Here is a 27,605-nt window from a genome sequence, read left to right as displayed (position 1 = left end):
AATGGCGTATTTTTATATAATTTAATAAACAGCTTTCTAGATGTCACTGCTTCTGTCTGAATTTCTTGTGCTTCTGTTGCTGTCCCTCTGAATCATTTGTTTTCTTTTTGTTCCTGTTTCTGTTTTTCACATTGTGTGTTTCATAGTAGCGTACACCAACTCTCTTGGATTGCTGCTGCCGTGCTGCTCTCCTCCGCTGTAAGAAAACACAACAAAAGAGAACCAGTCAGACACAGACAGATCTGAAACAAGAGCCTAGCCACAGCCCTCTCCACACCTCACAGCTCCCATAGCAATGGAAGCAAAGCTGGAGGAGGGTCCACCTCACACTGATGACCAGGAGCAGACTCTGGCTCAGCCCTCACTCCCTCCCAAGCGGGGCTGTTTCAGCTCTGCACAGCTCCCTTCCCAAGGGTCAGTCACCCGCCTGCCTTTACCAGCTCTACTCTTTGTGTGTCACTCCCTGGAACCAAACAAACCCATCCAATCCTTTCGGCAACCAGGACACAGGTGTGAGGATGGTCATCTAGAATTCCTGAAACTTAACTCCCAGTCTCAATGACTGGTGGGGCCACTTCTTGACCAAACTAAGTTACTTACACCAGGTCACTAATAAGTGGGGTTCCTACGACTCTCAGCTCTAACTGCTGATTTGTTTCAGAAAGAATGGGTCTTAGAAACTGGACTTCTAGCTGGGTATGATAGCATACACCTGTGGTCCCAGCACTTAAGAGACTAAGGGGACTGCCCGAGTTTGAGGATAACCAGGGCTTGCATAGATGGCTCAGGGGTAAAGGTGTTTGCTGTCAAGCCTGACTGCTTAAGCTCCATCCACAAGTTGTCCTTGAACTCCAGGTGCGCATCATCGTGTCAGGTGGTACCTGCACACCACATATGGATAAAATAAATGCAAGTAACAAACCTCAAAAGGGACTTCTACTGCTCTTTGTTTTGTTTTTCCCCCACGGCAGGGTCTCACTATGCAGCCCTGACTGTCTGAGGACTCACTGTGTATACCAGGCCTGCCTGCCTCCCAGCGCTGGGACTAAGCACGGTGGCACGCACCACTACGCCTGGGTGGAATTCTGTGCCTGTGTCTCATTAAAAGACACAGAGTACTTACTTCCTTACACGTCAGCATCCTCTGAGATTTATTTGAAGGTTCTTCTTCCATCTGTGCATTCCGCTTTCTTCCCTTTTTCGTGGGTGCTGGACACAAATGATACATAAAACACAGAGGAGATTAACAATAGAAAGAGCATTTCAAACCAGGTGTGGTGGTACACACCTTTAATCCCAGCACTCAGGAGGCAGAGGCAGGCAGATCTCTGTGAGTTTAAAGCCAGCCTGGTCTACAAAGTAAGCCCAGGACAGCCAAGGCTACACAGAGAAACCCTGTCTTGAAAAACAACAAAACAAAAACAAAAAGAAAGAAAAGAAAAACAGCATTCCCAAACTGTCTAAAAGGTGCGGTGACATGTACCTTTAATCCAAGTACTTGAGAGGCAGAGGCAGGTGAATGTCTGTGAGTTTGAAGCCAGCCTGTTCTAGAAAGCAAGTCTAGGAGAGCCAGAGCTCTGCTACATAAGAAATCCTGTCCTGAAAAACCAAAATGAAAATAAGAAAGAAAAGAAAAGAAAAAACAGAAAAGAAGAAAAGGAAATCTGTCTAGAAGACTACAGGTGGGTTTTGCAGCTAAAAAGAGCCTCCAGCCATCCCCAATGAGTGGTTTTCTGTTTGTGGATTGGGATGTCAGCTCCAGTTGGTGCCATGCCTGCCCGCCCACCTGCTTCCATGCTCCCTTCCACGACGCATGGACTCCTATCACTCTGGAACTCAAGCCCCAATTAAACCCGTCCTTTGGCCATAGTGTGCTTTATCACAGCACTAGAAAAATAACTAAGACAGACCTCCTGCCCAAATTCTTCTATAAAATTTTCTTTTCGACTCTATAAAGTTATTAATATGTACTTCTGAAAAGCAATACTCCTAAGCCATCAACTTGATCTTAATAAATGTGTAGAGTTCCAAGTAGACAGTCCAATGCACGCGGTAAGTAGAAGAGGCTAAGTATCTGCCCGATGGAGGGAATTATCCTGAAGTTACAAATCACGTATACAGGCTGGAGAGCTGGCTCCGAGGTTAAGAGCACTGTCTGTTCTTCCAAAGGTCCTGAGTTCAATTCCCAGCAACCACATGGTGGCTCTCACCATCTATAATGAGGTCTAGTGCTTCCTTCTGACCTGCAGGTGTTACATGCAGGAGAATATTGTATACATAATAAATCTTTAAAAAAAATCAAAAATACAAATCACGTATACATGGTTCAAAGCATCAATCTCACCTTCATCGCTGACTTCTGCAGATGTTTTCTTCTTTTCTTCATATTTTGCAAAAACCTTTTCACTTAAGCCCTTGGATATTCTGAAAAATAAGAGCAAAGTCACAAAGCTATTGGTACTCCTTTTTAACTGCTCTGACAACTCCAGTTTGGAGAGGTGTAACATTCTTTTTTATTTTTAAAGATTTATTTATTTATTATGTATACAGTGTTCTGCCTGCATGTACACCTGCAGGCCAGAAAAGGGCATCAGATCAAATTACAGATTGTTATGAGTCACCATGTGGGTGCTGGGAATTGAACTTAGGACCTCTGGAAAAGTAGGTGGCGCTCTTAACCACTGAGCCATCTCTCCAGCCTGAGGTGTGTAACATCGTTGAAGAAAAGGAAATTCCACCATGTTTGTGATGATCATTGGGTGAAACAGCCAGTGCCCAGTAGTTTGAACAGTTCCTGGGCTAAAATAGTAGGTAACCAAGCTCCTTGTACTTCAGGTGGTTAAATACAAATTTACAGATTTAAAAAGAAAAAAACTACTCCAAGATAAATAAATAAAAGCAACTTCTACTAGCTCCCTGTGGTAGAGCACTTACCTGGCAGACACATGCCCTGGCTTTCGTGCTAAGTACTTTAAAACCCCTACACCAAAGCGAATGTTCGCAGCCAGTCAAAATGAACAGGCAAGCTAATGAAGGAGAAGGGGAGAGATATTACCTGATGGCAGAGAACTTCTTAGCTTTGGCTTTATTTAGAAACTTCTGGTACTTGGCAATCTTTTCGTCTAGGGCTTTAATGACAGCTTGGGTGTCATTTGCTACTGGTTCTTCCTGAAAGTTCTGAGAAGGCTCTTCCTCAGCATTCTCTCCTGCCTCTTCCTGCTCCTGCTCCTCCTCTTCTGCAGCAAGGCTTTCCAGATCTTCTTCCATGTCTGACATCTCCACAGGAACCAGGTCGTCCTCAGAAAACTGAGGCCCCACATTGATTTTGCCAAAATTCTGGCGAACCCGTGCAATGATCTGCTGCATCTCTGAGTTTGCATCCTGGGAACGGTCTGCTTCTGGCTCCTTTTCAATGACAGAGTCTGGCCTTTCAACTACGGTTTCTCTGCTCTCTTCTTCTGGGTGGTTCTGGGTTGTTTCTGTGGGACCTTCTGATGGTGAGGAAGGTGGAAGCTATTGAGGAGAAGGGAAGGTAGGAGAAGGGAAAAAACGAGATCAGAAAAGGAGAACCATGCTTCAGCTCCTACCAGCTCTCAGATGAGCAGTCCTCCTCTCACATCCAAGCCAAGAGGGAGACGCTCGAATTTGAATTGCATCAGTCATCTACTCTGAGCCAATGTAACTCAAGCCGGCAGCCAGCAGAGCTGTGGTTCCAGAGGAAGGGTACTGACCCAATGAAGCCAATTGACGAGCGTTGTCTTTGGATATCAGGAAAAGGGGGCAGAGGAAGCGCATGGAAAAATGGAAGGCACAAGTCCAAGAAACCGGAAGCCAGGCTAAAAGAGGACCACGAAATATAAGGAGAGGCGTGGGGAAGTAGTTTTTCAAAGAAGAGTTCCAGGCCCAAGTTCAGAATGAGCACTGAGTCTAGAAACACTGAGATGACTGGCCTATTGTAGGTACCCAGCATTGCCAAGCTTTCCAGAGCATTTCACATACACATAGTTTTATCCCTGTGACCCAGACTCATATAATGACTCTCCAAAGTGTCTAGGTAATATGCTAAACAAGCCCAGAATCCATAAAATGTAGGAAACTGCATAAAAGGTTTGAGCTGGCCAATTTGCTCAGCAGGTAAAGGCACTTGCTGCCCAACCTGATAACCTGAGTTCAACCCCCAGCACCCACATGGTCAAAGGCAAGATTCAGCCCCCCAAAGTTGTTCTCAGGTCCCCACATGTGCATCATGGTATGCATGTGTGTACACAGCATATGCACACAGGCACATACATAATAACTTTTAAGAAGTTTTGTACATTTTGTAGTGAGATGATTTCTAGATTTTTTTTTTTCAAGGCAGGTTTCTCTGTGCATCTCTGGCTGTTCTGGAACTAATTCTATAGACCAACTCCAAAACCCACTCATGAGTGCTGGGATTAAAGGTACAATCCACCACATCTGATGATTTATACCTTCCCAATCTTCAAGAAATTAGTATTTTGGGGCTGTAGAGATGGTTCAGTGGTTAAGAGCACTGGTTGTTCTTCCAAACGTTGTGAGTTCAATTCCCAGCAACCACATGGTGGCTCACAACCATCTATGATGTGATCTGGTTCCCTCTTCTGGCCTGCTGGCACATATGCAGGTAGGATATTGTATAAGTAATAAAATTAAAACAAACAAACAAAGAGAAATTAGTATTTCACCAAAAAAAAAAAAAAAAAGATGAACCAAAAGAAAAAAGAAAAAAAGGAGAAGCACTCATAGTTGTGCTTAGGAGTCAGGTCTCTATGCCAGGCACGGTTGTGCACGCCTGTAGTCCCAGCACTCAGGAGGCAGATGCAGGTGGATCTCTGTGAGTTCAAGATCAGCCTGGTCTACAAAGCAAGTTCGGCACACAGTTGAGGCTACACAAAGTAACCCCGTATTGGCGGGGGGGGGGGGGGGGGGGGCAGATCTTTGTGAAAGTGCCTCTTCCCCAAAAGCCTTCCCCAAGCTCCACGCACAAGCCCCCTGACTCCTTCAACACCATATCCTGTGTAGTCTCGCAGCACCCTCAACTCCATCAACTCTTGGCTGCATTCAAGCATAATAAACATGTTCTTGGCATGGCGTTCCTAAATCCTCTGGTCGCTCCAGGGAACACTCATAGCCTTACTTCCGACCTCTGGGGAGAGAAGAGGAGCCAGAGACTCACCTGAATCATCTACAGCCACTGATTCACCTACTTAATAAAAAACTCCTCCAGGACGATAAGGACACTGATGTGACCACCCAGTGCCAGAACAGAGGCTGCTGCCTTCTCCTGCCTTGCCTAGGCATGGTTCCATTGGGCTTTTCTGATTTTTAGCTTTTGCAGTGAACTGGTAATCACAGATAAAGTACTTTCCTGAGTTGTGTTGTTCCTGTAGCAAATCACACATCAGGGCCCTGAATTTGTAATTGACTGAGTTTTACTGTGATGTTAAGGGGGAACAGGCTGTGGACTGTGGACAGCCCTTGACTTGTAGGGTCTCCACTAATTGCAAAAGTTAAAATCAGAACCTCACTAGAGCTAAGAGAACTGCAGAAGTGGAGTGGAAAGACATACATGACACCCACCGCACATCTGTATAAGCACTTTCATACCTAACCTCCTCCCCTCACTAAACTCTTAGTCCATTAGGGTGGTGACCTGCTGCTTTTCGTTTGTTTGGTTTGTTTTGCTTTGCTTTTTTGGTTTTTTGAGACAGGGTTTCTCTGTGTAGCCTTGGCTGTCCTGGACTCACTTTGTAGACCAGGCTGGCCTCGAACTGACAGCGATCCGCCTACCTCTGCCTCCCGAGTGCTGGGATTAAAGGTGTGGGCCACCACGCCTGGCAACCTGCTGCTTTTCACAGCAGCCCCTCTGGTGCCCAGAGTGCTAGGAGTTCCACCCCATACAAGCACAAAAACAAAACCCAAAGCCATCACGTCCAAAGACTTGCTGAGTTCTGAAAAGGACTGTAGAAACACAAAAGTCAAGTGTTAAGATTGAGCCCTGGGCCACACCACTCTCAGGGTAAGAGCTATTGGGCAGCAGGGAGCTTCCTGTCCACGTCCCAGCTCAGTCCTTCTGGCCAGGATGGTATCAATTCTACTGTTCCCTTCCTGTGTGCTCTGGCTTTCTTTAGGGCAAGGGCTCCTAGTCACTCCCTGTTCTCTGTGGCCGAGGCTGGTATGAATAAAGGATTCTTCATAAATGAACTTTGGCAACACCTATGCTTTCACGGAAAACAAACATGGAACAAATATTTTCTTCTTCTCCCAGCCCCAAAGGCTGCTACCTATGCCCACTGTTCTGTCTCACTTTTCGGCTCTTTGTCTCTAATGCTTGCTCTTCAGCAAGTCTATAAAAGGGCTCTCTGGAATGATACACACGTACCAAAGATGAAGAAAATGTCCTATGAAGGGAGACAGCCATAGGCTACCTCACATCAGGGTCATTTGACCCCACTTTCCAGGAGCTGTGCTCCCCCTGTTTTTACCTGGTGAACTGTCGGCCCCTCTGCATTGGGTGGCTTGACAAAGAAAGGGATCCGGCCTCTCTGCCAGTCATTGAGAACCATCTTGCCCACAGTCTGCAAGTCAGGCTCTCCACCCTGAAAAGACACAAGACAGACTCCAGTTAAACCCAAAGAGCAAAAGAACTTCCCATGAGGGCCACCTGAGTCACCCTGGCGGCCCCTCATCTTCTAGCTCACACAGTTCCTACTGCTCTCACAATGGCAGGTCTGTGTGTCCCAGTCCTAATCGACGCTGGCTCACTGTAGCTGGTCTATGCTACTTTGTTGGTTCTTCTTTTTCCCACCAGTTTTACGCCCTATCACTAGATAGGAGAGAAAGAAGAATAGAGCAAGGGAACCGTGAATCTAACTTCTTTCCTTTTGTTTCTTCTTTGAGCAGGACTACTAACAAACTACAACCACCTCCCCCTCCCAACGACCACCAACCACACTTCTTGGGGCTCTAGAATTTATAGACCCTCTGAAAAGTTCCTAGAATTCCAAATGTCACACAATCACAGAAACTATTTGCTGCTGGCAAAACCATGTCTCTCCTGAAGCATAAGGCAAATCATAGGCAGCTGCTTAGGACATCTGAAAGCAGCCCCATATCCCCATACCTGGGATTAAAATGAAAAATATTCTTATAACATTTCTGTGTTTTGTTTGTTTGGTTTTGGTTTTTTGAGACAGGATTTCTCTGTGTAGCCTTGGCTGTCCTGGACTCATTTTGTAGACCAGGCTGGCCTTGAACTCACAGAGAGCCACCTACTTCTGCCTTCCGAGTGCTGAGGTGTGAATATTTCTGCATTTTTTAAAGAAACCAAAATTTCAGAATTCTCACTACAGCTCACCTTCAGTAACTTCCCAGTGCGGAAAGCTAGCTTCTCAAGAAAGTCCTCAGCATTCTCCCAGGAGTCAATCTTGTATGTCTTGGTGATATATTCTGGCTTTGCTCGTTCAAGAACAGAACCAATGTGGTCTTGAGGAGACTTAATTTTTTCAACTTGAACCTAGAGAGTAATATAATACTGTGTTCAACTCTTCTACACAAACGGGAAAATGGATTTCTGTATCACAAGGCGAGTGGGGCGTGCTGGAGTCTGTCTGAGAGAACTTGGCACGGGTAAGGGGCAGCACTGAGAGCTGACCACAGCATGGAGCCCAGAGAGCAACTCTAATCCTACTTTACCACAGACTGACTGTGGTCTCCACAGGCAGTTTGAACCGGGAATGCTTTGTGTCACCCACTGGCAGGAATAGTTAAGATGCCTGCTACTCCCAGAGCCCAGAACACAAAAAGAATTTCAGAAGGAAAGGAAGGAATGTGCAGAGGATGTATGTTAGAAGCATGGTTCTGGTTAAGGGGGATCATTTGAAGTTTTCAGTCATGTTCAGAAACACGTGAGGAAATGACTGGGTTCCAAGATGACTCAAGTCATAAACCCTCGAAGATGAATTATCACTAAGCATAAACAATCCCTGCTTCTCCTTGGATCCCATGTGGAAACTACACACAGCCGTGGGATGACATTGAGCAGACATGCCCACAGCCCCTCAACCTCCTGAGGTAGGCTGAGTGGAAAGGAGGCTGCTCTGTTCAGCATCACGTTCCTGCGTCCGCTTAGACAGGCTGACCCCAAACTGCCTTCTGAAATAGAAGTAGCAATGGTACTGGGATCCCCACAAATAAAAACAGACCTGTTAAAGCCCAAATACGCACCACTCCTTTGAGCACAATGTCGGTCTCTGAGTCCTCAGAGGGGTAAACCACGCCAGGGCAGTCAATCAGGAATATACGACGCATCAAGGTAATATACTGCCAGACCTGCAGACAGGAAATGCTCAGCATTGCCAAGGTCAAATGCTGGGAGCTTAACTTCACTGATCTGTGATGTTGGGGCATTACACTAGAAAGGGCGGAAGGGAGGGAAGGCCGGAGAAAAGCAACCTGTTGTGCTGAACAACCAAGCCAGGTCCTTTACTTAGGCCAAGTGTGACACACTTCCACCATGCACAAACTAGAGTTCTATTACTAGGAATCCAAGAATAAGGCAGAGGCAGGCTTTCCATTTGGTGTTGTGTAAAAGTATAACAGCGAACCTCGCCAAGTCTTAAAAGCTCTCTGAAATAGCTGGGGTGGTGGTGCTGGTGGGCGTGGTGGCGCACGCCTTTAATCCTAGCACTGGGGAGGCAGAGGCAGGCAGATCTCTGTGAGTTCGAGGCCAGCCTGGTCTACAAAGTGAGTCCAGGACAGCCAAGGCTACACAGAGAGACCCTGTCTAGAAAACCGGGGAGGGGGGTGCCAGGGACGGGGGGAAGCCCTCTGAAGTACAGAGCTGTTAGCTTCTTTGCCACTAGGCAAACTCATGCTGTCTCAAAAGCTCTGTGTTGCAGCTACTGACTTGCAAATACAGGAGTCTACTCTAAAGACCAAGCTTTCTTTACTTCTTAACTCATACACAAAATACTCTTGGGCTGGTTTTATCAAAGCAAGAGGTTGCGATTAGGGGCTGGAGGGCTGGTTCTGTGGCTTAGAGCACTGGCTGCTCTTGTAGAGGGCCCAGGTTCAGTTCCCAGCACCCACACGGCAGCTCACACCATCAGTAATCTACTTCTAGAGGATCTGGTACTCACTTTTGGCCTCTGCTGGCAACAGACACATACACATTTATACATGCAAGCCAAACACATATACACATAAAATAAAAATAAACAAATCTTGAAGAAAAAAAAAAAAGGTGGCAGTGGCAATTTACAGAAGACTTAAATATAGGCCATCAACCAAATCACATCACAGCCACCTACTAGCATACAAGGCATGCTCAGTCTTAAAAGGCAGATAGGGACTGGGTACCATGTTCATTGCAGAACATCTGCCTAGCATGTGTGTTAGATGTCCTGGGATTTACCCCAAGTACTGTCAGAGTAAGGATGAGGACAGGAAGAAGGAAAAGAGAGGGGGGAGATCTCCGTATCTTTTGAGTTTCTGTTGTTTGTTTGGTTTTTTTGAGACAGGGCTTCTCAGTGAAGCCCTGGCTATCCTGGAATTCATTTTGTAGACCAGGCTTTAATCCCCGAGCGCTGGGATTAAAGGTGTGTACCATCATGCCCTACATGGTCTCCGCATGTTAAACAGTCAACCCTCTATAGAAATAGAATGTAGAGCTGGTCATAGTGGCGCATGCATTTGATCCTAGCGCTCGGGAGGCAGAGGCAGAAGGAAATCTTGAGTTCCAGCCAGGCTGGTCTACAAAGTGAGTCCAGGACAGCCAGGGCTACACAGAGAAACCCTGCCTCAAAAAAGAAAGGAAGGAAGGCAGGAAGAACAGGAAGGAGGGAGGGGGGGGGAGAGGGAGGGAGGAAAGAAAATGTAGAGTAGAACCCATACGCACCTTTGTTTCTCCTGCAATGGGGGCCACATTGCAAACTTTCTTGGATCGTAATGTGTTTATCACAGAGCTCTTGCCTACATTTGGATAGCCAATAAACCCAACACTGATTTGTTTCTTGTCTGAGTGCAACTGTGGGAAAAAAAGAAGGAAAAGAATACCTATCAACCATGCTCAGCCATACATTCCCTCCGGTTGGTCACACTGTGCTCCTTGGCTAAGGGAAGGACTGCTGTAGTTCAGAACAGTTCACACAACTTCAACTTGATGTGAAGACTACACACAAGCCCACCGAGTGAACCACGTGCATTACACGCCCCAAGTAAACCACGTCCTCAGGCACCTATGTAAAGCATCCTCGCTTTAGGTTGACAACACGTAGATCAGGACGTGGCAGCTTGACCATCTCCTCATCTCAGTGCGTCACCATCCACAGAAGAGACATGTTTAGGGAAGGAGACTAAGAGTTCCCACTCCAGACATGCAAGTCTGATCACAACCTTGCCTGTGGCAGAGCAAAAGGCAAGTGTTCAAGTCCCAACCAAGTCTAAACACCAAGCAGTGAGACTAGCCCTCTAGCACCCTGCTCTCCAGGGCTCTCAGATAATCTAGAAACTGGAAGATTCTTCTGGAGATAGTCACACACTCAAGAAAAATGTTGTGTCCCTAATTAATATTACCTTTCAGTAAGATCCACCACCCAACAATCTAGCTACCCAGCAGTCCCCACAACCAAAGAGACACCAAGAGCCTATCAGAGTTGTGGGGGCTTTTTCTTTCTTTTTTCTTTTTCTTTTTTTGGAGACAGGGTTTCACTGAGTAGCCTCGACTGTCCTGGACTTACTTTGTAGACCAGGCTCGCCTCAAACTCATAGCGATCCACCTGCCTCTGCCTCCCAAGTGCTGGGATTAAAGGTGTGTGCCACCACGCCCGGCTGGCCTTTTGCTTTCCATCTGATTTACACCAATTCTATGTTGCCCAGGGCAGTTTCAAACTCCTAGGCTAAAGCGATTTGGGGGGGGGGGGAGCAAAGGGGGTGTCCTATCTCTGAGTGGCTAAGACTACACACTTGTGCCACTGTGCCCATCATAGTACTTAAAGGCAGACCACAGGCTGGGAGCAGCCCGTTCCCATTAGAGAGGGCTGGTTGTGAAGTGGACTACCTGCTTACCCAAGTACTCTACCAGAGTGTCTGCTCAAATGCTAAACATTCAAAGAAACAAGAAAACAAATTAACTCAAGAGGAGATAGACACTTCTAGCAGAGAACTGCATGGAGCAGCAGGAGTGGGCTGCTCTGAATGGCACTTCAGTCAGAATACTGTGAACGTCAAGTGACAGTCAGCCCAACACTGCTAGCTGTAGTACAGGGAAAGCAGAGGGAGTGAAAGATGTGTGCAGGGAAGATGAACAGAAGTAATCTAATCCTGCCCAGCAACAGAAGGCTGAGGCAGGAGGATTGCTGCAAACTCAAGGCCAGCCTCACCTATACAGTGAATATGAAGCCAGCCTGGATCACAGTGAGATCTGGTCTCAAACCACCACAAAATGAAACCCTCCCCATAAAAGAGTGAGCTTGAGAAAGAGAGGGAGCATGCATAAGAGCTACTTCTGGCTGAGCTTCTGGGTTCAATGCCCAACATAAATAAATAAACAAACAAATCAATAAAAAATTAGGGCTGGAGAGATGGCTCAGAGAGTAAGAACACTGTTCTTCCAGAGGTCCTGAGTTCAATTCCCAGCAACCACATGGTGGCTCACAACCATCTATAATGAGATCTTGTGTCCTCTTCTGGAGAGCAGGCACACATGCATAATAAATAATAAATAATAAATAAATCTAATAGATAAATGAATAAATAAAAATACAAAAGAAAGAAAAATATCCCAACAAAAAATCTAGCCCTAAAATTTTATAGCAGGAAACATTTAATAAGTATGTCAAACGGTGGGGAAGAGTTGGGAGAATCAAGAAATAAACCATAAATGTGCACTAACAGCATGTAGGGAATGCCAGAAGTGATGGCTCAGAGTCAATGGCATTGCTTCTGGGAAATGAGGAAGGGAGGGACAGGAGCGCTTTTGCTAGAGCCAGGCAAAAGACAGGGATATGGTTCCAGGGTGTGCCTCATGTGATGGGGATCAGGGTGTGGGTTAGGCAACTATCCTCTGGCAAAGGCTGAACCACTAGGTGCTAGAGATATGTCAGAAAGGGCAAAAGTGACATGAGAAAACACTTCAGATCCCTCCCAATACAGAGGGCCTATGAGTTCTGATACCTCTAGATAATAGTGAGAAGTGAAGTCAACAGCTATTCTGAGACAGATTCCATCATGCAGTCCATAATGACTTTAAACTTTTGTTTTTGTTATTTTTGTTTTGCTTTGGTTTTGGTTTTTGGAGACAGGATTTCTTTGTGTAGCCTTGGCTGTCCTGGATTCACTTTGTAGACCAGGCTGGCCTTGAACTCACAGAGATCCGCTTGCCTCTGACTCCCGAGTGCTGGGATTAAAGGCGTGCGCCACCACTGCCCGGCGACTTCAAACTTTTGATCCTCCTGCCTCAACCTCCCAAGTGCTGACCTGAAGTTATCAACTTTGGACACACAAACCAACCCCTCATATAAACGCAGCTCCACCACTCCAGCAGACGCAGCCTCCCTACCTTCCCAAACTGCCGCAGAAGCTGAATGAATGCTCCTTTCCCAAAGGGGTTAGTGAGACTGGCATGGAAAGCCAGTGTTGGGTAGTCCTGGGAGAGCACAGCAACCCATCGTTTCTACAGGGGAGAAGAAAACGTGCTGGTAAATTATAGCTTGTTTTTCTTTTACAATATTCGGAAGATTCCGAGTTGGAATTACTGGATGGCTTCAAATACAGTGTTGCCTAAGGGAGACAGCAGCTATAATTCTTTGAGATGCTCTTTCAAGTATGACAGTTAGTACTTTGTCTTTCGCTTAATAACTGACTACAAAACAATATTCAAAAAAGCTAACCCCACTACTAAATGCAATTAATGGAACACAATGGGGAAGCAGTCGGTGACTGGCAACTGCCTCCATTGAGGGGACACAGAATCTTTCAGCTGCCCCTGGCCAGAGGACGGGAGGTGGCTCTGCCCATTGTCAGTACACATGTTGTCCCCCTTTTCAGTAAGGACATGCCAGTGACTACACTCCCAAGAGAGTAACACTTCACCACCCTGCCCTAGTGGGTTTAGGTCATGAGCTAAACTTACCGTTGCCCAAGTTGGAACAAGGTCACACTTATTGAGTACAAAAATGAGGTGTTTCCAGGGTTTTTCCTTTTTCAGGTAGGCTTCGATGTGAGGGGACCGAGTACCCATCGGATCTCTAGCATCAAGGACTTGAACTACAACATCTGATGAGTCTATTACCTACAAACCCAAAAGGGCGGAAACAGTTGGCTGTGGTACACAAAGTAAGGCGGCCATTTAAGGGAGCCCAAAGGAATAAAATGGTATTTAGAAGCAACCGCAAACAGTCTAGTGAGAAGAGTGGGAGACATCCAATCTGATGCCCACTGATGTGAACATAAAAGCTTTTTAAGAATATTCAAAATTTGTCAAATTTCAAATAGGAAAGCTGGCTGGCTTAGACCAAATCCTTCTGATTCTTAAGTACTGGACATTATGTATGGGTTTGTACATTTAACAGAAAATTAAATGTACCTAGTCTACTTTATAGTACTAGTTTCCTTTTATGACTTTAACTACCTGGCCATGCTTGCAGCTTCTGTATTGTTTCCCTACAGACACAAAGCTCAGTCAGGTCAAAAGCACCAGGACAGCACAAAGCCTTTCTTCCCTTCCCCACAGAGCCAGGCAAGCAGGCTTCCCAGACATGTGCTCTCATTTACAGAATGAGATAGCGAGGCTAAGTAACTTACACTTTCTGTTCTTTTCCCTCCACTTTGGTTTTTTGAGACAGGGTTTCTCTGTCTAACAGCCCTGGCTGTCCTGGCACTCACAGATATCCCCGTCTCTGCTTCCTGAGGACTAGGACTGAAGGCGCGTGCCGCCATGGCCAACAATACCTTACCACTTCTTATGCGGCCAGCACTAACCACGAGGGGCAGCAGCCTGATAGGTAGTCTATGGAAGACTGAGGCATCTAACACAAATGCTCTTCCTTTCAAGCACACAGCAGTATGCATGTGGCTACATCACATTTCCTTCATGGAGGGAAGAGGATGATCGAGCAGAAGAGTATTATTTCATCTGAGATCTTCAGTCGGTCAGTTATTTTACCTGCAAGCTCATCAAAGCCAGGCGCTGCTCAGTGAGCACCCGGAGCCTTACCTTGTAGAGCTCTCCCCATATTCTTTTCGACTGTCCCTTTTTATATACCTCTTCTTGAGCTTCATTTCTAAGTAAGAAAGAACCAGAAATGAGCAACTGAAGTACTATCAAGGCGAAAAGGAAGCTGTGAGGGCTCATGCCTGTAACCCCAGCACTCAGATGTAGGAGACAGCCTAGTTCACACAGTTGAGCTCCAGCCCAGCAAGGACTACAAAATAAGACTTTGTCTTAAAAATGAAACACACACACACACCCCTCTAAAACATACCAAAGTGAACTTTCAAAGTCACTACACCAAAGCATCCAACAGCAGATAAACCTGGAGTGGTACATGGCTTAAAAAGGAAGGACACTGCTGGGTCGGTGGTATGTGCCTTTAATTCTAGCATTATGGATGCAGAGGTAGGCAAATCTCTGTGAGTTTCAGGCCAACCAGGGTTACACAGTGAGACCCTGTATCAAAAAAAGTAGAAAGGGGTAGAGTGCAGAGTCATGGCTCAACAGGCCCTGCAGAGAACCTCAGTTCATTTCCTGACACTCACATCGCTGGCTCACAATGGTCTGTTTGCTTCCAAAGGACCTATTCTTACCTCCATTGAGATGAGGTGGCAACAGCAATGAGAGAACACTACTGTAGTCTTCAGTCCACACAATTCTATGAGACAAGCAAACCAGCCTGCACATTGTTAAAGGAATGTGGGGGAGAACAGGAGCTCTCCAGCACTGTCCAGGAGACGCTAGGCCTTTCTGCAGGACAAGGAAGCAGCTGCCTACCAAAAGTCGGTACACCCTCTGATTTGACATCATGACTTTAATCCTCTGCATAATCCTTTTTGTTTGTTTTTGGAGACAGGGTTTCTCTGTGTAGTCCTGGCTGACCTGGAACTTGCTCTTTATACTAGGCTGTCCTCAAACTCAGAGACTGCCTGCCTCTGTCTCCTGAGTGCTAGGATTAAGGGTGTACTCCATTACCACCCATCCCTCCTAGAACTTACTCTCTAGACCAGAGGGCCTCAAACTCAGAGATGCGCCCGCCTCTGCCTCCCAGGTGATCTCAGTAACCCTTAAGGATGAGGAAGATCCAGTGTCACTGATGACCTGGAGACAGTACAACTAGCCAACAGCAAAGCTCACCACAATTAGAGTCTATTTAGAAGGTTGGTTTGTAAATAAATAAGCAACTATAGCCAGGTGTGGTGGCACATGCTTTTTCTTTTTAAGAGTTATTTATTTAATGTATATGAGTGCTCTATCTGCATGTATACCTGCATGCCAGAAGAGGGCACCAGATCCCAGTATCTTGTGAGTCACCATGTGGTTGCTGGGAATTGAACCCAGAACCTCTGGAAGAGCAACTCTCCAACTCTGGCGGCTAGGCTTTTAAGCCTAGCATTTGGGAGAGAGAGACAGGAGGATCTCTGTGAGTCTGAAGCTACGTACTAACTCTACACAGTGAGTTCCAGGTCAGCCAGGGCTAAACAGTAAGACCCTATCTCACAAAAGAGGGTCTGGGGGAGGATCCCTATAAGTAACTTGGGGCTTTTTGTTGTTTTGAGACAGGGTATCTTTGTGTAGCCTTGGTTGTTCTAGACTCACTTTGTAGACCAGGCTGGCCTTGAACTCACAGAGATCCACATGCCTCTGCCTCCCTGAGTGCTGGGATTAAAGGTGTGTGCCACCATGTCCAGGCTATTAGTAATTTATAATCCCCATGAGAAAGAAAGCTAACGATCATTTCTCTCCCAAACAAATATAAAATGAAAACAAAAACCACTCATGACACAAAGGACACACACATATAAAAACACCATAATGAAAACCTATTACTTTCTGCACTAACTTAAAAAACAAACGAAGGGCTGGCAAGATGGCTTAGTGAGTAAAACTGTCTGCTCCAAACCTGACTACCTGCATCAGACCCCAGGACCATGTGGGAGAAGAAGAGAATCAACTCCTCTGGCCTTCATACATGCACTGTGGCATCACATACCCACATGTATGCACATAAAAAATAAGATAACACAAATTTTGACAAACAAGCAAACCCCATGACCTTGATGCGGGCTCACCACTTTTTCATATTTTTCATTGGAGAGTCAGAAAAAGAACAACCATAAACTGCAGTGGTCTAGAGACCCAGGAAGCCAAAGTGCCCATTTCCAACTTAACTACATTCTGTAATTTAGGGATGACAGTGCACCCCGCTGACACTGGGAATGAAGAGGAGTATGTGCTGATGAAGCTGTGTGAAATTGGTTTTGGTCTGGCCTCTACTGCATTGACGCCTCTAGTCTGAGGGGAGAAGCAGCTAGCTGTGAATGCCATCACTACAGCCCATACCAGCAGGAAGGGCTCCGAGGAAACCTTGTAGAACAGCAGCAAAGATGAGAATCTCAAATGCATACCTTACACCAGTGTCTTCCGTCACCAAATCACGGTCCTTGCCCTGGTCATAGCTCTCAGTGGACATTTCAGCATTTTCTAGAAGGGACTGCATATCATTTGCAAACAAGTTTGGCCGCTTTCTCTGTGACTTTGGGCCAAATGTACTTTCAAAACTTTCAGTATCAAGAATGTGGACCTTTGAGTTCTAAAGACAAAGGAGAAGAACAAGTAAGTCTCAGCAAAGGGAAACATGGAGCCAAAGCAAAAGGCTAAAAAGCACCTGGGAAAAGATGTCTGCGTTTACTTTTTCCGAAGCTCAAGCCATCCAAAACCTACAACAGCCCAGACCCAGTGTGGTTTCAAGTCTGCAATGCACGTTTAAACTGCACAAGGGCTTCTTCTATCCAGAAACGCCATGAGCTTCCCTGCAGGACTCTTAACAGTGACACAGACACCAAGTAAGAACGGCCATGTGAGACTGCCAAACTCCGCTTTCCTTCACCCAGCGCACACTCCAGTCAAATGCAGTCAAGGCAACAAAGATGAAAATTAACTTACCTTTTCTGACCCTTCTTTGGAGCTTTCAAACAAGTGTATAAAATTTGCCAAATTCACAGGTTTTGTCAAGGACAATCAGTCAAATTTGTGTGTGTTTTTTTCTTTTTTAAACCAACTGTAAATGCCAACTTTTTCTTGGAAATTAATTTCTCTTATGGCTAAAAGGAATTGCTTGTTTTATAAGATGCATTTTAGTTTCAGATAACATTCTCCCTAATTTAGGTAACATTTTTATTAAATGCACATGGAAACTCTTCAGATGAAAAACATCTAGCAAAAGTCCAGAATAATAGGTTAGATGTGATAAAAGGAACCTGATCCTAACTAGAACTTGATGCGCCTGTAAAGGAGTTACAGGCAGAGGAATTCTTGAAGCAGGATGAAAGTCAAAGTTTGAGGTAACAGACTGTTAAAGGCTCCAGAGACTCTCCTTTAAAACAAAACAAAACAAAACAGAAAACACACCTTCCTCCCTTTAGCACAAGCTAGGAAGCTCATGAGTGATGGACAGCCCCACCACGCCTTCCAAACATCCACCGACCCTCCAACTTCCTCGACCATCATTTACTTGGACTCACTGGCCTCTTAGCTTATTTTCTCCTGCTGTCTCCTAATGAAGGGATCATCTACAAGGAAAACCGCATTTTCTGTGGAAATGGGCTCTAAAGCCAATGAGTAAAAATTAAGTATGAATGGACTGGGGAGATGCCTCAGTGGGTGAAGACACAGTTTAATCCCTGAAAGCCATATAAAAAGACACAATGGTATAAGTCTGTAATGCCAGGGAGATGGAAGGTAGAGGCAAATGACATACACAATCAATCTCAGGTTTGAAAATCAAGCATGAGTGAAAGTTATTCTTGGAAATCTCACAATCAGGCTGCAGAGATGGCTCAGCAATAAGAATACATATTGCTCTTCCAAAGTTCAATTTCCATCACCCACATCTTCTGGCTCACAACTGCTTATAACTCCAATACCAGTGGATCTGACACCTTTAGCCGCTGAGGGCACTTGTACTCACATGTACATACACATGACATACTTAAATACACACAAAATACAATCTAAAATAAATTTTATAACCTATGAAGCATATGATTTTGAACCAAATAGCTTAATATAATACTACACAATTAAAGTCTCATACAAACCTATTTTTACTACATTGCTACAGAAACACATCTAATACACAGAACTGAATGAGCAAAAGTTAAAGCATATCTGACTTGACTTCCCTGTGCAGAACCATCTGAAAACTAGAGTCCATACCATGCCACAGCCACTGGATTAAAATAGTTTTCAAAGCCAACGCAGAAAGCCCACCAATTATTCTGAGCATTTTCCCGCATCAAAACATTAGCCAACTCCTGCAACTGAAGGCTCCTTCATTCCACACATCAGATATCTAAGCAAGGAACAACTGAAAGAAGCAACAGAGCAATAAATCCACAATAGAACCTCTGTTCTTCCCAGAAACGGATTCAATAGTTGGTCAGAAGATGGCTTTAGGGAGAAGACACAAAGAGAACAGGGGAAATGAGCAACTTGTCTGTGGTTCATGAATTACGCTCATATGGTTCCCTGAAAGCAAACAGTCCCTCCACTAATAGGTGCCATTCTTCTAGTCCATCATAAAACACAACATAATTGACAAAACCTGAGGCAATAGGCAGTTTTGCTTTTGATTTTTGTTCTGTAAGTAAACACTTTTCTTTGAACTGTTTAATCCTTGTATGCATGTCAATGTTTTCCACCCCTCCTCAGACTGGCACTGAAGCATGTGCACTGGTTATGTTTCTGGGAATTATTATTCAATGCAAGTTAAAAACGTGCAAGCAAACATGAAGCCACTCCTTTGTTCCTATGAACTCATTCTACTCTGACCAGACTCGGCCCTTACTGCTGCACACAGCTCCAGCAACCAACAATGTCAGCAGCACTCTTCTTTCCTGTAGCTGGAAAAACCTCCAAGGAGTTCACCAAATACCGAAGGGCTTCTTCTGTCTTAACCCACATTCTACATCTCCCCAGACATGATGAACCATCACTGGAAATGCCAGGCGCTGCCTAGTTAGTAAGTTCCAGGCCAGTGAGAGAGAGCCTGCCTCAAAAAAGAAAGGAAGAAAGGAAAAAGAAAAAGAAAGGAAGGTAGATAGTGCCTAAAGAATGACAGCCAAGGTTGTCCTCTGGCCTCCACACACACATGTGAACACGCATGCACACACACACAAATGACGTTACTAATAGCTGTCATCTCTTTAGTCTTACTAGCCAGAGTGTTGCACACTTATTAGACCAGGCACTTACAGGTGCTTCAGCTGTATCCCAGCATGGAAAGAGGAAAGTTCTCTTCATGGCAGGGGAGGTAAGGTTCCTGGAGAGCTCACTAAGGATAGTAGAGAGGACGCGTGAAGGCGGAATGCAGGTCTCACTACAAGGCCTTGCCTGGATCCACACAGTGCTGCACCTCCTGGGCCAAACTCAATTCACACCAAGAGGGACAATGGAGAGAGCCCAAGTCTCATAAAACTCACGCTGCTGTTCATGAAAGTCAAAGACAAACTAAGGCGTTATCTACCCAGAGCTGGCCCCTACACCACCGCACCAACAATGCACTGTATCTTACATGAGGCTGGACTCGATCATGCAGAAGAGACATTGGTAACTTGCTTTGTTTCATGACAACTTTGTACGGATCCTTCATAACTTTATCCATTTCCTCTTGAAATTTTTGTAATGATGCCTGCTTGATCACACGAGTGTTTCCTGTTTCACAGATAGAGAACATTGCCATTTACTAAGGAGACTGGTTTGGTTGGCAGCCCCCTTGTGTCAGAGGAAGGCCCGATGCTAGGTCACCCTACCATCTCAACCACCCAAATGTCAGCACATCCATCCACTCCTTACAACTCTTTGCAAAACCACAGAAATGGGGGGAAATGGGCCTCCCTCGCACTCACACACCAACTCACACATAAAGGGTTTCAACAGTTTTCAGAGCCTTACTTCCTGACTGGATGAAACCAAAAAATAAACATCACTGAAAGAACTGAGAGTTGACAAATGTCTTAGTTCCTGCCAGTCCTGGCAAAAAAACAAAACAGACAACAAACAAACAAAACCCCAAACCTGGAGCCACTCACCCAGACAGAGAGGGCACCCCACAGCGCAGAGCCAGGAGGGCTTTAAGGGACTGCTAAGGTATCCAGGACACATACAAGAGGGCTTTAAGGGACTGCTAAGGTACCCAGGGCACATACAAGAAGGCAAAAGCACCCGGAGAATGCTAGACCTCTGATGCTGAACAAAGCATCCAGTCAGCAACAGCAGGGGCAGACTGAAGGCTCACGGCTCACGCTCACTACCTGGCAGTCACACCATACACCTGTGTAGAGACCACAGGACAACATGCAGGAGCTGGTTATCTCCGTTCACCTACTATGTGGGCTCCACACAGAACTTAACTTGTCAGGCTTGAGGGTAGCCATCTTTACCACTGAGCCACCTCACTGGCCCTCTTTTTTTTTAGACAAAGTTTCATGTTGTCCAAGCCTTGAACTTCTGAGTCTCTTGCCTCTAACTCCCAAGTCCTAGGATTATAGGATTATCTCAACCATCCTGAGATAGGACCATTCTTATACCCATTTTAGAAATTAGGAAATTAAGGGACAGAGTCTTAATAACTTGCTTCTAGTCACACACACAACTTGATACAAAATTCGGATACTCTGGACCTGGAGTCCCAATAGCCAGTTCAATGGTAAATAACCCCTCCACGGTCTTCACTGACATACATACACATCAACATTTATTTCCTTTTACAGTGATGGTGACAGACCCTAGTGCCCTGCACATACCAGGCAAGCAGTCTCCCCTGAGCTCCCCAAGTCTGTCTTTGAACAGAATTTTGATTCTCTTTCTGTTTTAGTTCTTAGGGGGCAGCCCATCAAAGGGACTTAACTCAGTGACAGGCTGGGGCCACCTGCACTTAGCACAGGGGTCAGAGCTGCTGCAAGACCACTTCTTGTTCAGCCATCTCCCCAGGCAACTAGACATGAAAAGAAGAAGGTTCAAGGTCTGCAGATGCTTTCATGAGGAGGGTCCTAGCTGCCTCTGTGGTCCAACTAAGAATGAGCTCTCTTCCAAAGGAGCAGCACAACAAGTCCACCGCTTTCGGCAGCTGCTTTCCCACTGAGGTATGCTTTACCCTCTTCTCATAACCAGTGGCAGTCTCACTCACCAAAACCTTCTTTTGGGCATTTCAACATCTGAGTCTTTTCCATTCAACATACATTTCATAGAATAGAGATACAAGATGATACTTACCAAACCATTTAATATTTGGCTCCACTCGCGCCACTGTGCCAGAAGCCACAGTCGACTGATACTGCAGTGGCTTAATCACTTTACCACGATTGTTCCTAAATTGAGGAAATAACAGATTTGGGTTGACGACAGAAGAAAGGCAGCAAGAGCACAGTCTGGCTTACAGAACATGCTTTCCATCAAAAGGACTTTGGGGGGATTTAAAATGATCATGAAATACAGACTTCAGTAAACAAAAAGTCCTTCCACATTTAAAACAGATTGCCCAAAAGCTGTTTAACCTCTTGCAACAGAGCACGTAATGATTTCTGCTAGATGAGTAACAATGCTGATGTTTAAAAATCCATTTACTGTTTGTTTGCTTTTAAAAAAAATCACATACTTGAGTTTTTTGGTAATTATTTAAAGGCTGGTTTAAATGAATTTTAAGTAGAGGGTGATTTATCCTGGAACTCAAAATTCTAAAACAAACTGCAAAGTGGGCGACTAAGGCAGGTTAGGTTACTGACGTTTGTGTTTTACACATAACTTTTAGAAGAAATGAATCTAATTACCAAACAAATTAAGACCAGCTAGCAAAATGCCACCCTCAGCAAGTCCCTGGCGTGGAGGCTGCCTCAGCAGAACTCTGGGCTGTGACGAGCAGCCTAGTGCCACAACACTGGGCTCTGAAGTCTGGCTCTAAAAGGCAAGTTTCCTGGCAGCTTTCATAAATAGTCTTATACACTTTGTACTTGTGGTTGATGGGTATTTAGCTAGGATTTGACACAACACTGCTGGAGAGCAGTGTAAGAGGCACAGGATGGCCACTTGCTGGGAAGTGTTGGGAAACAATCGCTGCTTCGCCATCTACTACTCATGCCTTTAACCGTATGAACTGTGTAACTCAGCAACACTCCTATGAGATGGCATTTAAAAACATCCTACTCCTATTTGGAAAAAGTAGGCGTGAGAACAAAGGCTATACAAGTCTCAGTTTTAAATCCAGGGCATGAAGGAAAGGAAAAGTTGGCTTTGCCCAATGCTCACCTGCGCTCCTTTTGCCTGTACATATTCAGGCGCCGAATTGTGGACCGGTCCCTCATGTTTTGGCCACCAGCTCCTTGTACTCGATCTAGAAATGGACAAGAAGCCATTAGATATCCAATAATTGTTAAAATACAATCACTGTTTGAAATGTACCAAACTGTTTATCCACCTAGCCAAGCTAACCTTACCAAAGAGTGTCTATTCTCTCCATAAGCTGTTTTAATACATGACTATGGGCATGTGGTATGACGAAGCTGGATCCCACCTCTGAACGTCCAAAAACTGTGAATGCCAACACGATGCTAATACCACCAGCTTTGATTCTGGCACCAGCACCATGCTGTCCCCATTACTGGCCTTATCTCAACACACACAACTGTCATATACAGGGATATGTTGTGCCATGCTACAGGCTAAGAAATTGAGGCACAGCGAGCAGTCACACTGTGCCACTGTGTCACACTGTGCAGGCATATAACTGTTAATCGGCAGACCCAGTATTTTAACACAAACATTTGATCACATTCTGTGTTCTCAACTATGAAGGACAGCAATCTAGCTCTCAGTTTAACAACTAAATAGAACCAAAACCAAATAAATAAACAAACAAACCCCCACCTCAGAGGAGCTGGGGAGCCGGCTCACTCCTCAAGAGCACTAGCTGTCTCACAGAGCACTAGGGGTCGGTTTCCTATATTCTAACAACTCTAACTCCAGTTCCAGGGAATCTAACACCTCTTTCTTGCTTCTGCAGGCACCAGGCACATAGAGTGATGTACATGTAGGCAAAACACAAATACACATAAAAATTTTTTTCTAATCTTAAAACATAGCTGCAAAAACATAGTTGTAAAATTGGTAAACCTGAAAGAAGAGAGGAAGGAAAAAAACTACACAGAGCCAATCCTCAAAGAGTCATTCTGGAGCTAGCATGCACTCCAGACCCTCTGTGCTTTCTCTCTCTCTCTCTCTCTCTTTCTTTTTCTTGGTTTTTCAAGACAGGGTTTCTCTGTGTAGCCTTGGCTATCCTGGACTCACTTTGGACTCACAGTGATCCTCCTGCCTCTGCCTCCCAGGTGCTGGGATTAAAGGCGTGCCCACCAGTGCCCAGCTAACCCTCTGAGTATTCAATTGTGATGTTTGAGACAGGGTCTCACCATGTAACCTTGGCTGGCCTCAAATTCAGAGACCAGGCCTCTCGGGCACAGGAATTAGAGGAGTGCGCTACCAGACCCCACCCCCCTCCCAATCTCCTATGCTCTCTCTCCTATCCTCCCCACCCCAAGACAAGGTTTCTCTGTGTAGCCCTGGCTGTTCTGGAACTCACTCTGTAGACCAAACTAGCCACAAACTCAGAGATCCACCTGCTTCTGCCTCCTGAGAGCTGGGATGAAAGGCTTGTGCCACCAAGGGCTGTTCCAGACCCTTTCTTAAACAAGGCCTTCAAGGACCATTCAGAGCACCAGCATAAACAGCCCCATAAGACGACTTTACAGTACACTCAGCTACATTCATCTAGACACGTCACACTTAGGACTCTGCCATCTGGGAATCTTACTCTTCCCATTTAACTTGCCGTGGCCCAGAATGGAAAAAGTATCTGTAATTAAAAGGGACTTTGGGATATCTAACATCAAAGCTCTCATTCAGCTTTATACAAACTAATTTTTTTTTTTCAGAATTCTGGTGTTTTTATTTCTCTAGAGAAAGGAATATGTAAGTAAAAAATTGAAGGACGTTATGATGGCAAGAACTGAGGGCCAATGTGAGGGAAACTGACTGTGCTGGCCATGTGATTTTTTTTCTAAAGACAGGGTCTCACAGTATAACTCTGTCTGGCCTGGAACTCACGGTAATGGCCAAGCTGGCCTTGAACTCACAGAGTCTCTTGCTTCTGCTTTCTGCGTATTGAGATTAAAGGTGTGCACCACCATGCCTGGCCACTGTTTGATTTTTAATCCTCAATCACACTGGTCAAATAAAATCAGCTCCCATCTTTAACAAGTTTAACTAAGTGCTATTATGTCCACAATAATCTTGTAGTTCAATTGGTGGGATGGTTGCCTAGCACACACAATGCCATAGGTTTGATCCCGAATACTGCACAAACCAACTACCATGGCACACACTATAATTCCAGCATTAGAAAGGAGGATCAGAAGTTAAAAGACACCCCTGGCTACACAGTGAGTCAGAGGTGACACACTGAGAGCCTGTCTAAAAATAGATAAAGGTCTAGGCCAGAAAGATGGTTCAGCAGTTAAGAGAACAGAGGACCTGAGTTTAGTTCCCAGCACCAACCATCTATAGAGGTGAACAAGGTATACAGGCATATATGTAAGCAAAACTCATACGTAAAGTAAATAGATATTTTTTAAAAGGGACTATTTATACGCCCTTTTGTTTTGTTTGTTTTTTCAGATAGGGTTTCACTGTGTAGTCCTTCCTGGCTGGCCTAGAACTCCCTCTGTAGGCCAGCCTGGCCTCAAATTCAGAGATCCACCTGCCTCTGCCTCCCAGGTGCTGGGTGGGATTAAAGGCGTGCACCACCACCACCACTTTCTATTTGTAGTCTTAAATTTCAAGAAATGCTGATGCTTCCTAAAGTTGGGTTAATTTCCACCCAAATCATGGCTTACGTTGCTGAGTTTAGAAGCGTGTGCCTAGAAACCCTGTGTGAACTCATAACTAGTTCTCCTGTGCTAAATCTTTAGTAACTCTATTTCTATCTTATGTATGGCTACCCTGCCCACACGTCTGGGGTACCAAATGACCAGAGTATCAGCGGAGGCCAGAAGGGGTGGCAAATATCCCTCAGAACTAGAGTTACAGATAGTTGTCAGCATCACTGGGTGCTGGAAATCACACCAAGCCCTCTGCAAAATCAGCAACACTCTTAACCCTGAGACATCTCTCCTGCCCCTTTGTGTTTTGTTTTGTTTGTTTGTTTTTGTTTCCCTTTTTCTTTTTCTTTGTTTTGTTTTTCCAGACCAGGGTTTTTCTGTGTAGCCTTGGCTGTCCTGAATTCACTTTGTTGCCCAGGCTGGCCTCAAACTCACAGATGGATACCTGTCTCTGCCTCCCTGAGTGCTGGGATTAAAGGCTTGTGCTACTGTACCCAGCTAATATTTATTTGTATTTTATTTATGTTTTGTTTGCATGTACATCTGCAACTTAGAAAAGGGCACTGGATCCCATAGACAACTGTGAGCCACCTTTGAGGTGGTGGGAATTGAAGTCAGAAGAGTAGCCAGCGTTCTTAACCACTGAGCCATCCATCTCTCCAGCCTTCTACTCCAAATTTTAAGAGAAAATCCAAAATAAAACCAAGTCACTAGAACTCTCTACTGAGAAGTACACACACACACACACACACACACACACACACACACACAGACACACACACACACACACACCTGGCTACATATTCTTCTCCTGAGTATCTTTCTACTAATCCCCAAGGCTTCCATCTGTATTTTAAAACTGTTAATAAACAATCTCTGCTTAAAAACATCAGACCAACTACTAGCCCATCCTAAGTGTATTTCCAAATGAATAGTATTCTATGACTAAATACTGTTATGAAAAATAGCAAAGGAATACAACTTTAAACTCGTGATATTCTCATTTGGCGCTGCTACATAAACAGTATGCTTGAGGACTTCAAACAAACAAAAAACTACATGTATGTATGCATGTGGGTAGATGCCTGGAAGGCCAGAGGCATCAGACTCCCCTTGGAGCTGTAGCCGTTACAGGTAGCTGAGAGCTGATTAAACTGGATGCTGGAAACTGAACTCTGGTTTTTCCAGAAAGAGCAATATGAGTGAGCTCTTACCCTCCCAGGTCTCTCCAGCCTCCGAGAGTGTTTTCATTGGTTTTCTCCCCCTAATCTAATTAAAAACCTAGCTATGCAGATTACAAGAAAACACGGAAGCCAGCTATCCTTGAAGCTTTATGGACACAAGAGTATACCTAAAAAGAAATTTTTTTTTTTCAGTTTGAGACAGTCTCACTATGTAGACCAGGATGACCTCAAACTCAGAGATCTGCCTGCTCTGCCTTCTCCTTGTTGGAACTATAGGGAACCACCACTAAGCCCACCTATGACAAAACCATATTTTGTTTGTTTGATTTTTGAGACAGGGTTTCTCTGCTTTGGCTGTCCTGGACTCGCTTTGTAGACCAGGCTGGCCTCGAACTCACAGGGATCCGCCTGCCTCTGCCTCCCGAGTGCTGGGATTAAAGGTGTGCACCACCACTGCCCTGCTGTCTAAACCATATTTAAACGCGGTTTTAGTAGCTAAATCCAAGCGAGAGGGACTCGTCTAAGGCTTATTTTGTTCACTCTGTAGATGGGAATTTTTTAATCTTATCTCAAAACATCACTATTGAGAACATATTTACCTGCAGGGGTGCTGACCCACTGTCTCATTCCAAGGACCAAAGCTACCATTTATCACTATATGGTCAAAGTTAAGGTGGCACACAAGTTATGGTCAAAGGTAAAAGGCCCCTGGGTCAAGCTACTCCACTTTGTGCCCTGTAGCCCAAGTGACCTCTAGCTCGCGATCCTCCTGCCTCAGCTTTCCGAGTGCTGGGATGACAGGCTTGCGCCAGGACTCGAGGATCCTAGTCCCCTCTTCGCTTGCCTTTCTCTACACCTCGGCCTGAGAGGCCGCAGGGCTGCCAGAGGCTGGCGTGACGCGTCCCCCCAACTTTAAAGCAGGTGCCTACACCCCGGACCCGCCTCACCGGCCGGCCCTTCCTTCCCCGAGGGCTCCCGTGGCCTGGTCCCGCCCGGCCCGCCGTACCCGGGTTGGTGCTGGCCGCCGACCGGTTGATGGTGCTCCGTCCTTTGTACTTGGGCTTCACCATCTTGCCGACAGTACCGACACCGCTCTGCAACACCCAGGTAGATCACTTCAGAACTTCCCAACCAGGAAAGCAACCTGTCTGAAACACGTTGGAGCCCCCCGGACACGAGCGACGTCACTTCCGCTCGCGCCACGCGCGGCTCAGAGCGACTTCCTGAGAACGCGCCGAGCTTGCCTAGGGCTGGCCTGGC

At 45.5% G+C, this 27,605-nt stretch overlaps 1 protein-coding gene across 1 annotated transcript; it reads right to left on the bottom strand.

The window, feature by feature from the left end:
- Positions 1-6: 6 nt before the first annotated feature.
- On the bottom strand, positions 7-27,547 carry GNL2 (G protein nucleolar 2). Its single transcript, XM_084788119.1, has 16 exons — positions 27,352-27,547; positions 22,538-22,622; positions 21,509-21,603; positions 19,809-19,948; positions 16,642-16,826; positions 14,237-14,303; positions 13,154-13,312; positions 12,581-12,694; positions 9,920-10,048; positions 8,248-8,352; positions 7,379-7,537; positions 6,507-6,620; positions 3,056-3,513; positions 2,345-2,424; positions 1,124-1,209; positions 7-196 (listed from the first exon to the last, which is right to left on the bottom strand). Exons 1-16 carry the CDS (start codon positions 27,413-27,415, stop codon positions 44-46), a joined length of 2,193 nt encoding a protein of 730 aa, XP_084644245.1. The 5' UTR covers positions 27,416-27,547; the 3' UTR covers positions 7-43.
- Between the last annotated feature and the right edge of the window lie 58 nt (positions 27,548-27,605).

This window comes from Acomys minous, assembly GCF_964271855.1.
Source record: "Acomys minous genome assembly, chromosome: 6".
Lineage (NCBI taxonomy): Eukaryota > Metazoa > Chordata > Mammalia > Rodentia > Muridae > Acomys > Acomys minous.
The sequence above is the reverse complement of the archived record's forward strand: the minus strand, read 5'-3'. Positions and strand labels throughout refer to the sequence as shown.

What these genes read in the sequence shown, in the direction of transcription:
- GNL2 (XM_084788119.1), bottom strand. Translation starts at nt 27,415, where the DNA reads ATGGTGAAGCCCAAGTACAAAGGACGGAGCACCATCAACCGGTCGGCG. An exon ending in TATGGGGAGAGCTCTACAAG is followed by an intron (nt 13,313 to 14,236) that starts GTAAGGCTCCGG and finishes TTGGGTTTGTAG; the next exon opens with GTAATAGACTCATCAGATGT. An exon ending in AGGGGCCGACAGTTCACCAG is followed by an intron (nt 3,514 to 6,506) that starts GTAAAAACAGGG and finishes TCTCCTCAATAG; the next exon opens with CTTCCACCTTCCTCACCATC.